The 13,277-nt window shown below is 38.4% G+C and overlaps 1 protein-coding gene across 2 annotated transcripts in view; it reads right to left on the bottom strand.

Annotated features, from left to right (window-relative positions):
* Nucleotides 1–1,003: 1,003 nt before the first annotated feature.
* Nucleotides 1,004–13,277, bottom strand: part of Cert1 (ceramide transporter 1) — a 79,019-nt gene continuing 66,745 nt past the window's right edge. For both annotated transcript variants that reach the window (XM_048368284.1, XM_048368285.1), the window contains 5 exons: nucleotides 13,058–13,128; nucleotides 9,280–9,408; nucleotides 8,699–8,828; nucleotides 7,365–7,501; nucleotides 1,004–3,041 (listed from right to left, as the gene is read on the bottom strand). In XM_048368284.1, the coding sequence (XP_048224241.1) occupies nucleotides 7,374–7,501; nucleotides 8,699–8,828; nucleotides 9,280–9,408; nucleotides 13,058–13,128 (458 nt within the window). In that variant the 3' untranslated portion in view covers nucleotides 1,004–3,041; nucleotides 7,365–7,373. The remainder of the gene's footprint in view (nucleotides 3,042–7,364; nucleotides 7,502–8,698; nucleotides 8,829–9,279; nucleotides 9,409–13,057; nucleotides 13,129–13,277) is intronic.

The following is a 13,277-nucleotide window of genomic DNA, read 5'->3' as shown; positions in this document are numbered from 1 at the left end:
GTTTTTTAAACTTTGATTGTAACATGGAAGATTCAACTTTATTTTTAAAAAACATCATCAGAATCATAAAGCTATTATAGTTTACACTCTACACACTCTGAAGGTACTTAAAATGATTATATTTTGAGTCTGTAGATGAACAATGACAAGAATCCAAGAATATCGTCTGTACAACCTGACTAAATACTGGTGACGTGTGTAACTGGACAAACCACTGATAAGCTTAAAAATAACCAGCACAATTCCACAAGAGAATCAGCTCAGCCCCGCCAGCGAGCAGCGACAGCACCGCAGTGACAACGGGGCGCCGACTCGCCGCAAGACCCACACCGGAGCCCCCCTCTGCCCTCCCCTCCTCCCCTCCCACTCGAGGGACACGCACTGCGGCCAAGCGCGGCGAGGAACCTCTGCACCCCAAACCAGGGTCTGTGCTGTCTCATGCTACTCGGGGCACGAGCCCCACCCCACCACTATTGTTTAGGTGTCTAACTCATACAGTGTAAGAGTCACGGGGGGGGGGGGGGGGGGAAGGGAGCAGAGGGGGTAATTTCTGTTTTTTGTTTTGGCTTGAGGGAAGAGAATTATCCCAGGAATCCGCCACATGGGAAACATTCCAGGTGGTCTAAAAGGCCAGGACTTCTCTAAATTTGACTTCCTTTTCCATATTCCCGGACTTATTTCTAAGACTGATTGGGCAGAATTAACTCTGATGAAGTAACAGTATAGTTATCTAAAGGTAAGATGCATCGTTTCTTGTCTTTCTTTTTTTATATAAATATTTAGTGTAATTTTATTTACAGAATTGCAAAAGTATATCGTGGTAGTACAAATGCAGCTAATGATAATTTAGATACTGTTTTGTAAACTTTCTATACCTTTGTAAAATAAAGCCATCCAATTATGCATGTTACTTTGTGTTCATGATAGCTGCCAGAAACGGCAAACCTTTCTTTTTTGGCCAGTCCCTGGGGCTTGAACTCAGGGCCTGAGCACTATCCCTGGCTTCCTTTTGCTCTACCACTTGAGCCACAGCGCCACTTTGACTTTTTCTGTGTATGTGGTGCTGAGGAATTGAAGCCAGGGCTTCATGCATGTTAGGCAAGCGCTCTACCACTAGGCCACATGCCCAGCCCCATGGCAAACATTTTTAATAGTGGGCATTGAGAATTTCTCTCAACTCTCATCAGTGCCTATGTGAATCAATCTCCCTCCCCACCCCCCAAGCCCTCCCATTTTTCCATCCTAGCTGATTGTAAAATAAAATACATATTTGAGGTATAAACTTTTCTTTTGAAGTCACACTATAAAATGTGAACTGGTGATGTAGTGACTGTTGATATTCTGATTTGCCTTTCTAACATTACTACCATATAGGCACTTTTCCACGGAATCAAATTATGAACAGCATTTTTTTTTTGTAATAAGGCATATTATTCCATGCACATCATTTAGGGAAAGGTAAATTAAAAAATAGAAAGATCCATGGAGCATGAAACTGCGTGCATGTCATGTAAGCATGTTTTATATGGTATTTTTCTCTCTGTACAGAATAATAAATACACTCTATTTGATGCAAGTAATTCACTTCCAGGATTGTGCATATAAAGTGATCGGACTAATCCCATCATGAAATTATCGCCTTGCATTTATCATTAAGACTCCATTACCACATATAGACTATATACAGGATGTGTTTTATGTGACATGACTTTCTGCTTTACAAAATGGGTCTCATTTCTGTTTCTAAAGAGAAGAACAAGTCAGCAAAGCCTCTACAAAATGCCTGATTTATACAAATACATTTGTGTGTAAACACCATGAGGGTTTTGAAGTAGGCAGTCATTAGATTTCATTAAGTACCATCCTTTGCCTCAACTCCATGCTTCACAACTAAAAAGGATATTTTACATGTTATATTCTTACAGCAACTAAAGAAAGGACTATCAGTGTGAACTGTGTGGCATCTTTTGCTGCTCTGCTCAAGTTTCTGATCAAGGCTAATGGGAACACCACTCAGATCTTCAATATCTACCTGGAACCCATCTCTTAAACTGGCCCCAACTACGAAAAACTAGCAAGCCTAGGTGTTACAAAATTCTAGAAGTATCGAATCAAATGTCAAACAGTCTGATTTGCTTTACCAAGTTATATCGTATATTCTCTTACAAATTTCAGGAAAGTATGAACTCATTTTATCTTGATCATTTTACCAGAAAGTCGTCCATGCCTATGAATTTGTACGAGTTTCTGTCTGGAGGCAGGCAGAGGCAATTTAGGAATTACCAAACTGAGTTTGTAACCAAACTGAAAAAAACCTGTAGCATATAGTATACAACTAAAAAGTATAATATAAATATAAAGGTATATGGGAGATAAAGCTTTTTTCCTCTTTCTCCATCAGAACCGAAGTTCTTCATGGGAGTAAGACTACAGAGAAGGCAAGCACACACAGGTTATTGACAACCCTCAGTTATTAAGACACACTTACAGGACCAAGTGAACCATTACAGAAATCAGCAGCAATGAATTCTATGATTATACAAAGCAAAAAGGTCACAAGATTTGGACACAGATTTGACTACAGGCCTGAAGAACGAATCCCATGTGGATACTGGCGCACAGATGGCACAATTGTTGTGCTCTTCTTTTATGCACACAATCTGATGCAACTGAGGATCTTAGGCTGGACCACGGTAAATTAAAAACTCTGAAAAAGTTCCCCAAAATTAAAGCATCGATTTCTAGTTGTGATTCAAAGTTGATTTTTTTTTTCTCTTCTAGGAACAAGCAAATAAAAATAGAGCCATATACATGTAAAATTACATGTATTTATAGTTATATGCCGAGCGAGAAGCTCTAGCAGGAGACAGCTAGCATTAGATGTTCAGCTTTACCGTTGCAATATTTCTTCTTTTTTTTTTGTACACAAAGCCAAGGTCTGGAGCTGCAGACAAGGCTGTAGATCCTATGTTCCAGCTTAGAGCATTCCGTTTTCTCTTTTCTTCTCCAACATGGAATGTCACACAGCCTTGTTCCAGTCACTGCAGCAAAGGAAATGACAGGTAAGAGCCTAAATAGTATATTCCTAACAATTGCAACACTTACCAGAATAGATCCAGTGCAGTGAACAAAGTCACGGAAAGCAAAGAATCTCTTATTAAAATTTATCTTTGAAGGATTTTTAGTTTTGTGATATAAAATTATTAACTTTACATATTTGACACTTTTATTTCCTTAATAAGGAATGCAAGATTGGAATCTTTTCTAAGTTAGAAGAAGAAAAAACAAACCCTGAAGATGATAAAGCACTATATATAGTAAGCCAAGAGGACATCAGCCAGAGGTGGCAGGATTTTCACCGCCAGAGCCGGTATTTCCTCCTTCTTAGCCTTCAATAATAATTATACTATATAATACAATTTCTCAAGAATTAAAATTTTTTTTTACTCAAGTTATGAGATGTTTTTTTTGCCAGTCCTGGGGCTTGAACTCAGGGCCTGAGCACTGTCCCTGGCTGCTTTTTGCTCAAGGCTAACACTCTGCCACTTGAGCCACGGCGCCACTTCTGGCCATTTTCTGTATATGTGGTGCTGGGGAATCGAACCCAGGGCCTCATGTATACAAGGCAAGCACTCTTGCCTCTAGGCCATATTCCCAGCCTGAGATGGATTTTATTTAAGAAATTAACTGAAAGCTTTTAATGTCTTTGGCCTTACTAACTTTGCAAAGTCCCCTAAAAATGATACATATATGTAGTAACTATCAAAGCTTACTGTCTCTAGGCACTGGGGCTCGCACCTCTAGTAAGCCTAACTACTTAAGAGACAGAGACCTGGAGGATCCTGATTAGATAAGTTAAGAAAAGTCCATAGGACTCCCCCCACCCCCCCAAGTGCTGGGGCTTGAACTCAGGGCCTGAGCACTGTCCCTGGCTTCTTTTTGCTCAAGGCTACCACTCTACCACTTGAGCCACAGCGCCACTTCTGGCCATTTGTATATATGTGGTGCTGAGGAATCGAACCCAGGGCTTCATGTATATGAGGCGAGCACTCTTGCCACTAGGCCATATTCCCAGCCCCTCCACAGGACTCTTGTCTCCAATTAACCAGAAAAATGTCGGGCTGGATACGTGGCTAAAGTGGTAAGCACAACTGTGAACAGGATAGCTAAAGAGCAGGAGAAGAGGTTCTAAACTTATATCCCCCAAAAGTGACTCTCCATCATCAAAATTGTTAGCTTTCCTACAGACTCAATGTCAAGACTCACTCCAAACATGTATTTTCCTTAGTTACTGTTGGGGGAAACAGCCACTTTAGGCACAAAGATTTTTCTACACAAAGGTTTGAATTTGGATCTTTGTCAGGAAGCACTTTAATCTGGAATAAGAAAATCCAGAGCTAATAACCAACGGGCCTTTGCAGTTCTATTTTTTTTAAATACCAACACATGTATGTAAAAACAATGCTATCTTCCTTTCCCTGGAATGATTTTTTTTCTTCAGTACTGAGGCTTCTAAGTGGTTTTTGCACTAGTTACTTTTTGACATAGAGTCTAAGTAGGATAAAGTGTGAGCCACTGGTGGTTAGCTTCTAGAGATGTCTTGTGAACATATTTCATCTCCTTCCCTTCTATGCCTACAGAAAAAAATGCATATGCATGCACACAAGTGAGCATATACACACTGCTAAAACAATCCAACATTCTAGAAGCAAACACTATCACTCCTACTGTGTTTATTTCAAATGGTACGTTATTTTAAAGACAGTCAAAACACTTATGCAGCACACTTAATACTAAAAAAAAGAATCCCAGCCAAGCACTAGTGTTTCTTGTCTGTAGTCCTAGCTACTCAAGTTCAAAGCCAGTTGGAATTGGAAAGCCTGTGAAACTCTCATGGCAATTAACTATCAAAACAAACCAGAAGTGGAGCTGTGCCTTAAGTGGTAGAGCCTCGACCACAAAAGCTAACACTAATCATTCAGTTAATAAAACTAGAACCTACTAAACATTTTCAGCTAACATTTTTCCTGGGGCAAACTAATATTTAAATGATGAATACAATGTCTCTTATGCTAGTACTGACAACAACTTAATTTCTGTGATTTAAAAGAAAGATATACTACAAACATAATTAGAACAAACAAGGGAAGGTAGCTTAGTGGTAGACTGTTTGCCTAGCATGTATGAAGCCCTGGGTTCGATTCCTCAGTACCACATAAAAAGAAAAAGCCAGAAGTGGCGCTGTGGCTTAAGTGGTAGAGTGCTAGCCTTGAGCAAAAGAAGCTCAGGGACAGTGCTCAGGCCCCGAGTTCAAGCCCCAGGACTGGGGGGGAAAAAAAAAAAACGACGATGAAAAAGAAAAAAAGAAATCAGATTTATTGGAGGTGAGTATGGTGACTCACATCTCTAATCACAGCTAGGGAGGTGGAGACTGGGAGGATGGTGGTTTGAGGCTAGCCCAGAGAAAAAGTTAGTCCCCTCTCAATAACAACAAAACGGCAACAACAAAAAGTCAGGTGCAGTGGTACATATCTATAATCACAGCTAGATAGGTGGCATAGGAAATTGTAGTCTGAGGCTAGTCCTAGGCAAAAATGCAAAGTTTTATGTAAAAATAATAACCTGAAGTAAAACAAGTAGTAGAATGATTGTCTAGCAAGAGAGGCCCCAAGTTCAAAAAATAGTACCATCATAAGAAAAAAAACATCAGAAAACAAATGGACTAAAATCTACTCAAGAAAAATCACAAAACTACCTCGAGAACATATATATATATGTATATACATATATATGTATACACATACATATATATGCGCACATACACATAGGTATGTTTACTTCTTTTTTGGTGATACTGGCATCTGAACTCAGGGCTTTGTGTGGGCATGTTACTGCTGAGCTATACCCCCAACCCTTTTTAATGCTGCTCATTTTTGAAAAGACCTGTTTCTTGCTGGGTGCACATGTGGACAATTTGCCTGTTTCACCTCCTGTTGTAGCTGGGATAACATCTAAATGCCATAACGAGTTTCTTTCATTTTAATAGAGTTTTCTGGACTTTTGTTAAATAAATAGTAATGATTCAGTACCAGATGTGGGGCTCATACCTGTAATCTGAGTGGAAAGCAGAGAATAGAGATTCGCCATTTCAGGCTAGCCCAAGCAAGCAAGTTACTAAAATCTTATTTACAAACAAACAAGCCAGGTGTGGTAGTTCCAGTTACTTGGGAAACAGTAGGAGGATTGTGATTGAAGATTGTGGTGTCGGCAAAAGCAAAAGACCCTATCTGAAAACCAAATCAAAGCCGAGTGCTGGGGATTTGGCTCAACTGGCAAAGCACCTGCTTAGCAAGCATGAAGTTCTAAGTTAAAACCCATGAAGTTCTAAGTTAAAACTGCCCCCAATCCACAAAAATGGGGGAGGAACTGTAGGTTTCTTATATAAAGATGCTCCAGACATCAGTATTTTATAGTAAAAATATATAAATAGCCTAGACATTATGGGATTCAATAAGTTTAGTATACATTCCAGATGTTAAGAGGAATCTGAGGAAAAATGAAGATTTTTGTTAAAAAAAAAAAAAAGCTAAAAAGGAGGGCTTGGGAATATGGCGTAGTGGCAAGAGTGCTTGCTTCCTATACATGAAGCCCTGGGTTCGATTCCTCAGCACTACATATATACAAAAGGCCAGAAGTGGCACTGTGGCTCAAGTGGTAGAGTGCTAGCCTTGAGCAAAAAAGAAGCCAGGGACAGTGCTCAGGCCCTGAGTTCAAGGCCCAAGACTGGCAAAAAAATAAAATAAAAATTAAAAAAAAAAGAAAAGAAAAGCTAAAAGGGAGTAAATATAGAATGAACATTTTTTTTGGGGGGGGGGGGGAACAGAGACTTGTAATCTAGAGTAAGGCCCTGAACTCATTATATAGCTAGGTTGGCCTCAAAATTGTAACCATCTTGCCTTAGCTTCCCAAGTGCTTGGATTACGAATATGTAACATCATATCATGAACAGTATTATGTGTATGTGTGTTGTGCATATAGTAATATATATGTAAACATATATTTTGTAATAGCCAAAAATAGGTCAAGTAGGGAAGAATAAACACCAAAAATAACGGCAGCTTTTGAGAAAGGTGAAAGATACAGGGAATTTGCACTTAGAAAGTTCTACAGTTCTGTGATATTGACAATCCTTTAAGTGTTAGCAGAAGAAATACAAGGAAACAATTGTTTTAAAAGCTACAAACGACACTCCTCTCTATGGGAAAGTCTCATAACACTTTGCATAACCTCCTTTCCAGGACTACAGAAATGTTACCACCAGCATTGTCACATGAGTGCAAGTAGGCTAAGCCATGTTCCAGTACCTCTTAATACTAAAACAAAATAGGTTTTCCTGTAGTTTTCTCTTGGACAAAAGAAGTAAACCGCTTGAGAAATTTTGGATACTCTCGCTTTGCCACTGCCCTTAACACTGAGGCTGGTGCCCATCCTCCGGGGTTCACTGCAAGACAAAGAACAATTGATTCATAGGAAAATTTGTCTATATTCATGAAAAGCACTTAATTTACTACTTTACCTTAAAAAGGTCTTTATGTTAAAATATGGCTAGTATCTCGTTAAGTCCAAACTTTTTTTTGGGTGTACTAGGAATGGAATTCAGGGCCTCATCCACACTAAAAAAATCATTCTTCCACTAGAGCCATGCCACAAGTCCTTTAAGGAACAACTAATAATTACTTATTACTAACCCATCAGGTATAACCAGATAGCAAATGAAAAAGTATTTAATACTTTTCTAAAGTGCCCTTGGTTTTCCATAAATTAATCAAATATTAATACAGCAACATTTTAGGTTAGGCCGTATTTATTCACAAACTTCTACTATACTAACTTATTTAAGCACAATTATTTTAAAAAAACACCATATTAACCATCATGCCCCAATAAAGACTAAGGTTTAAATATTTAATTATTAGAAAAAAAACTGTGAGGACTATAGGTGCAAAATGGGTGTAGGGAGGAGTCCTAAGTACATGATGGAAAGTGTCAGAGTAAGGTAAATATCAGACTAGACCACCAGATAATAGACTAATGTGCAAAGATTTTGAAAACTAAAAGCCCCCCAAATTAGAAAGACCTGAAAATTTCTCTCCCTACTGTTTGCTACCACTGCTTACTACCCTAATGTCTGTAAGGCAACGAATCCAATACAATTTATTTTTAAAGCAAGGATATATAAAACCCACTTTTTAAAAATTAAATTCAGGCAAGTAGATTTTCAGTCTTCCAGATAATTCTTACAAGTATCTCTCCAAACAAAAAATTAGTACTTTAAGCCAGGTGCTTGATGGCTCACACCTGTAATCCTAGCTGCCCAGGAAACAGATCTGAGGACCACAGTACAAAGCCAACTTGGGCAGCAAAGGCTGTGAGGCTCTCCAATTAACCACCTAAAAACCGCAAGTGGAGCTTTGGCTCAAAGTGGTAGAGCACTAGCCTTGAGCAGAAAAGATCAGGGACAGCACCCAGACCCTAAATTCAACCCTCACAACCATCACCCCCCCCGCACCCCCCCCAAAAAAAATCAGTACTCTAAAAGACCAGAACTAAAAATGGCATTTATCTAAACTGATGGTTACAATGTAATTACAATCAAGAACCTTCACATACCAATTGGAAAACACATAAGAATACATACCATTAGCTACATATGTAATCTTGCATAGAATATTGTCCCTGCTTATCTCCTGGTTTCCCTCTGGTGGGCTTACCAAGGTTTGACAAATCATAGCAATGTTTATTTTGGCACGTACACATCGATTGTTCAGCTGTCAAACAAAACAAACAAAAAGCACCAATACGATAAACATTCAGTATGTTGTAATTTGCTGGTCTACTCTTAGCAGTAATACATGCCAAACTTCTATGATACAGGATTTACCCTCCTCTTAAGTAGTAAATGGAGTTAAAGAAAGAAACACCATAGAAGGTTTGCAATAGTTGACAACCACTTAGAGATAAATGTGGGTAATAGCCTATGAAAACTACCAACTTGACTCAATTTTTCCAAACTCAAGAGGAAAGGAAACAGCCCTAGTGGGATGGTCATGGCTGACAGCTGCTGGTCCAGTCACTCTAACATAAAACAAAATGTAAAATGCATTATCCAATCAAGTGTGCCTGTGTGTGTGTGTATATCCATTAATTTCTTCTGCCCTGCACTGTGTACTTAGCTCTGCAGTGAGTGTATAATTATACATGTTCTTATGTTGTACTTACAGGAGCACTATCATGATCCACAGAAAAATTACAAACTATCCAAGTTTCAGGATCATTTTCAGTCTTGGCTGCGATCTTTCTAATAGCAGAAAGATATAACACATCTCTCTGAGAAGCAGGCCATACTCTCTGTAGAAGAAATAAAAATCATTTGAAAATTTGAATTATAGTATCCCAGAAAAGAGAAACAAATTTATACTATGTGTCAGAGATAAAACCTGTCAAATTCCAAATGGGAAGTACCACAGAACACTCAGCAAAAGATCTATGATTAACACGGAGTTAATGGTTTTGCTGAGCAATACAGTCAAAGGAGCAATAGTATACCTTTCTTTCTTTTTTTGTTCTGATCTTGTGGCTTGAACTCACGGCCGAGCACTGTCCGTCAGTATTTTTGCTTAAGGCTAGTAGTACTCTACCACTTGAGCCACAGCACTACTTAGCTTTTTTTGGTAAATTACTGAAAATAGTCTCATAGGCTTTTGCACCCAGCCTGGCTTCTACCTATGGCTCTCCTATCTCAGCATCCTGGAGGGTAGGGTTACAGGGGTGAGCCACTGGCACCTACTATATGCACCTCCCTGGCTCTCAGTTTTTGCTCAAGGTGAGTGCTCTACCACTTGAGTATGAGAGTCTCTTGGACTTTCCTGCATCAACTGGTTATTGAACCAAGATCTCAGGAACTTCAAGTAGCATCTGGCTATTTTTTCTCTTTTAGTTGTAGTAAATTTGCCATTTTAGTGTACAATTCAATGGCATCTAACCATCTACCTGAAATGTGTTATCAGTAGTAATGAGAAACTACCCAGGAAGCAACCAAACCACACCCATCCCTTCCACAGCTGCAATGTTCTACTTAGATACTTCAAAAGCAAACATGATAGAGTACTGCTGCTGTAACAGAACAAACACATATGCAAAAACCTGTCATTTAAGGCTGGGAATATGGCCTAGTGGCAAGACTGCTTGCCTCATATACATGAAGCCCTGGGTTCGATTCCCCAGCACCACATATATAGAAAAATGGCCAGAAGTGGCGCTGTGGTTCAAGTGGCAGAGTGCTAGCCTTGAGCAAAAAAGAAGCCAGGGACAGTGCTCAGGCCCTGAGTCCAAGGCCCAGGACTGGCAAAACAAAACAAAACAAAACAAAAAACAACAAAAAACAAAAAACAGAAAACTCCCCCCAAACCTGTCATTTATATCCAAGACTTGCAGGTAAGCAAGCAAGGAAAAACATATCCCATGAGAATGACAGAGAGCTTAGGTTCCTGATAACTGAGATACCTATACATTTAAATTAAATAGGAAAATACACTTTTATCCTAAGTTAATTTTATTTTATCCTTACTGTGCTGTTTCTTTCCTGACTGCTAAATGCAAAAAATGGCAAACTACTCAATGTTACTACAACATAATTCATTTGCAAACTAAACTGTCTCATCTTTTACAAGTACAAAATTTCTTAAAGTAGACATGAAGAAACATAATTTTTTTTAACTTCACATACACTTGCCCATTACTACTGTAGAACTAGTCAATAAGCTAGCAATGGTAGAATGCCAAGTACTGTGAGACCCTATCTGAAAACAGAACAAATGAAGTTAGGAGCTATGACCTGTAATCCCTGCTACTTGGGAGGCTGAGACAGAAGGACTAAAGATTGAGCCAGCCTGAGCTAAAAGTTAACAAGTTCCTTTCTCAAAGAACAGCTGGGAATAGTGACATACATCTCTAAGCTCAGCTACTAGGCAGCTGTGTAATTAGGATGGTCAAGGCTCAAGGTTAGCGCCTGGCAAAAAGCGCTTCTTGAAAAGTAACAGAAAAAGGAAGAGAGCTTGCCTAGCAATTTTAAGTCCCTAACTTCCAATCCCAGTACCATCAAAACACAAAAAAATCCCTTTCACCCACCCTCCCCCAAAACCTCTAATGAACATAAATGTGCAAAATGACTAAGAATAAAGGTGCCTTAGACAATGAAGAAATAGCTTCCTTTCAGATTGTATTATTCAAATAGACATAAAGAGAAAATGATGTATATATAGCATTATTTGATTTTGTTGAAAGAAATTATTCTAGGAAAAATGTTTATTCTAAGAATTGTAAGTAATTGTAACTTAGTGACTTAACTTTAAAAGACACATTATTTGAATTATTTATCATTTAGTTTTACTTGTCAATACTAACATAAACCATAGGACTGTCCCTTCCATCTATGATTTACCTAGCAGAATGCTTTTAATAGTTGTTGCCTAAGATTAATTATCTTTTGGTAATAAGGTTCTTCTGGCTCTAAATGATTTGGCCATTTTATTTTTATTAATTAAGTTACTGTCAAAGTGATGGACAGAGGGGTTACGGTTTCATATGTAAGGCACTGAGTGCATTTCTTATTGAACTTGTTACCTCCTCCTTCGTTTTCCTCCCACCTTTGTCCCTCCCCAGATCCCCCTCCCCTCGAGTTGTACAGTTGGTTTACAGCAAATAGTTTTGTTAGTATTGCTGTTGTGTTGGTTCTCCTTTTATCCCTTGTCTCTCCATTTTGATACTGCCCTTCCCTTCCCTAGTTCCAATAAACATATGTACAATACCCAGGGTCGATTGGTCATTTTTTAAAATTACAAATTATGGGGCAATTAGCTTATATTTTATTTTGTCAGTCATGAGGCTTGAACTTGGGGCCTGGTCACGGTCCCTGAGCTCTTCAGTTCAACCACTTCTGGTTTTCTGGTGGTTAATTGGAGATAAGAGTCTCCTGGACTTTCCAGCTCAGGCAGGCTTTCAACGGCAATCCTCAGATCTCAGCCTCCTGAGTCGGTAGGATTACAGGCATGAGCCACCAGCGCCCTGTTTAACTGATATTTTTCCATATCAGACTAAGGCTTGGATACTGAAACAGAATATCCATTGTTACACAGTTCTGGAGCAGCCAGAAAAAATGAAGCGGAGTTCTCAATGATTAGATATAAGATACTTCACTCAGCTAACAAGATTGGGCTTAGGAAATTCATACCCAGCTGTATTTTCACATATTCAAGTCTATAACAAATAGAGAAATTAAAGGTTCACTCAACTGGAAAATAAAATAGCTAGTGAATCACTGCATTTTTTTTTATATATAACTAGCAATTCTGTTTTTGGTGATCTCTCTATAATTTTAACTTCCTCTGTATTTCTATGTAAAGTATTTTATTTGGCAATTTTCACATGGTAAATAGAATAAAGCAAGAAAATCTTAAGTCAACAACTGTAAATACAGTGAAAAGCAGAGGGAAAGATGGTGTGAAAGGCATCCAGTCTTAGTGACAATGTCCTGTGTGCTCATGCTCCTCATTCCTGCTTGCTCCCTGACAGCCACTGATTATAAAATAAGCATCACATTTATTTCCCACTGCTTCAACATAGGCTAATGCCATACTTTCTCTTATCTGTATTTTTGTTCTCACAGGTATCTGTGATTCACTTTCTTATTTGGTAGCTATTATTTATTATCTGTAGAGACTGGATGCTAGATAAAATTTAGATGGATTTCAGAAGCTTCAGAAGACTTACAACGTATATATAGAGACACTATAGACCTTCATCAAACACTGTTTTTAGATATTTCTCAGATCTTGTCTGCATACATTTCTGCTCTAAAGAAACTGATATATCTTTCAAATACATATTCATGAATTTTTGGCAAGGGCTTCGGATCTTCTATGATATTTACATTTCTGCCAAATTTTACTTCAGAAACAATTTGTATGAGCTTGAATTTTGGGATAGATGAAAAGATTACCTTGTGTGTTTGATAAACGATGATGGCATTATCAGCTAATGTTTCCACCACATGGAAGTTTTCTATGGTTGCTGAAATAAAGAAAATAATATTAGCACCTAAAAAGATTACATGCATTTTCCAGATATGATAAATGCAGGTATGTTGAAAGCCAAATACAAAGGGACATTAAGGTAAAATGAACACAAAGATAACGAATACTTAGAACTAACTGGGGCTA

The sequence above is a fragment of the Perognathus longimembris genome, chromosome 19 (assembly GCF_023159225.1).
Source record: "Perognathus longimembris pacificus isolate PPM17 chromosome 19, ASM2315922v1, whole genome shotgun sequence".
Lineage (NCBI taxonomy): Eukaryota > Metazoa > Chordata > Mammalia > Rodentia > Heteromyidae > Perognathus > Perognathus longimembris.
The sequence above is the reverse complement of the archived record's forward strand: the minus strand, read 5'-3'. Positions and strand labels throughout refer to the sequence as shown.